Raw genomic sequence first — 915 nt, forward strand, 5'->3', positions numbered from 1 at the left:
AACAAGTCGACGAAGATCTAGCTGTGACCCAAAGTCAGATGAATTTCATATGCCCCATCACACAGGTAAGCGATGATGCTGGAGCCAAAGTGTGTGTCCTTTGTGGCTTCATTCATAACTGTGTTCATTCCGGAATTTATTGTTATGTTCGTTTCTTGAAAAATTAATTTGAGGGGGAAAAGTACAGTCTAATTAATTATTACAGGTGGAAATGAAGAAACCGGTAAAGAATAAAACCTGCGGTCACAGCTATGAAGAGAACGCCATCCTGGGAATAATCACCCACAGGGAGAACCAACACAAGAAAGCCCCGTAAGCAAGCATGAACTTGTGGTTAGGGAATCCTGCTTTGGTGGGGAAATGCAAAACGAACCCATAGTTGCCAGGTCTTACCTTGGTCCCAGCGGGGGGCTCCAGCCTGGTTCCTGGAGTTTTATGGTGCGTGAGGCATGCATGCTGCAGTGACATCACCCGGAAGTGACATCATCATGCCAGGCACATCGTGCAAGGGACGCTCTAGCATGTGGGTAAAAAACCTCTATGGTCACCAGCTGGCCAGCAGTGGATTGGGGGGGGGGGGGGAAAGCGGGGGAAACCCCGCCCCCGTTGGGGGGTTGGCAGCCAAAAAGCCATGTGATTGTCATGGAACACAGAGCTGTTGCAGGGAAAGTTCATCCTGCCCAACAACTCCTATATATTTATATCTCTCATGAAATCCTTCAGGGCTCTTTTTGTAGAAAAAGAGTAAAAAGAAATGGCCTGACAGCTAAAAGAGATTAGGTTAGGTGGCAGGTGGGCCTCAGGGAGAAAGGCAGGGGTTGTTTCGTAGAAAAAGAGCTAGGGGAACTCATTAGCATAACTCATTAGCATATGCCACACCCCCTGACATCAGGGGCCTGGCAGTGGACCTGCAAG

General features: G+C 48.5%; 1 protein-coding gene across 1 annotated transcript in view; it reads left to right on the forward strand.

The window, feature by feature from the left end:
- The first annotated feature begins 211 nt into the window (after window positions 1-211).
- Window positions 212-915, forward strand: part of LOC107116249 (E3 SUMO-protein ligase NSE2-like) — a 13,961-nt gene continuing 13,257 nt past the window's right edge. The window contains exon 1 of the mRNA XM_015418141.1: window positions 212-312. Within this exon, the coding sequence (XP_015273627.1) occupies window positions 212-312 (101 nt within the window). The remainder of the gene's footprint in view (window positions 313-915) is intronic.

Source organism: Gekko japonicus, unplaced genomic scaffold (assembly GCF_001447785.1).
Source record: "Gekko japonicus isolate JY-2015 unplaced genomic scaffold, Gekko_japonicus_V1.1 scaffold1736, whole genome shotgun sequence".
Taxonomy (NCBI): Eukaryota; Metazoa; Chordata; class Lepidosauria; order Squamata; family Gekkonidae; genus Gekko; species Gekko japonicus.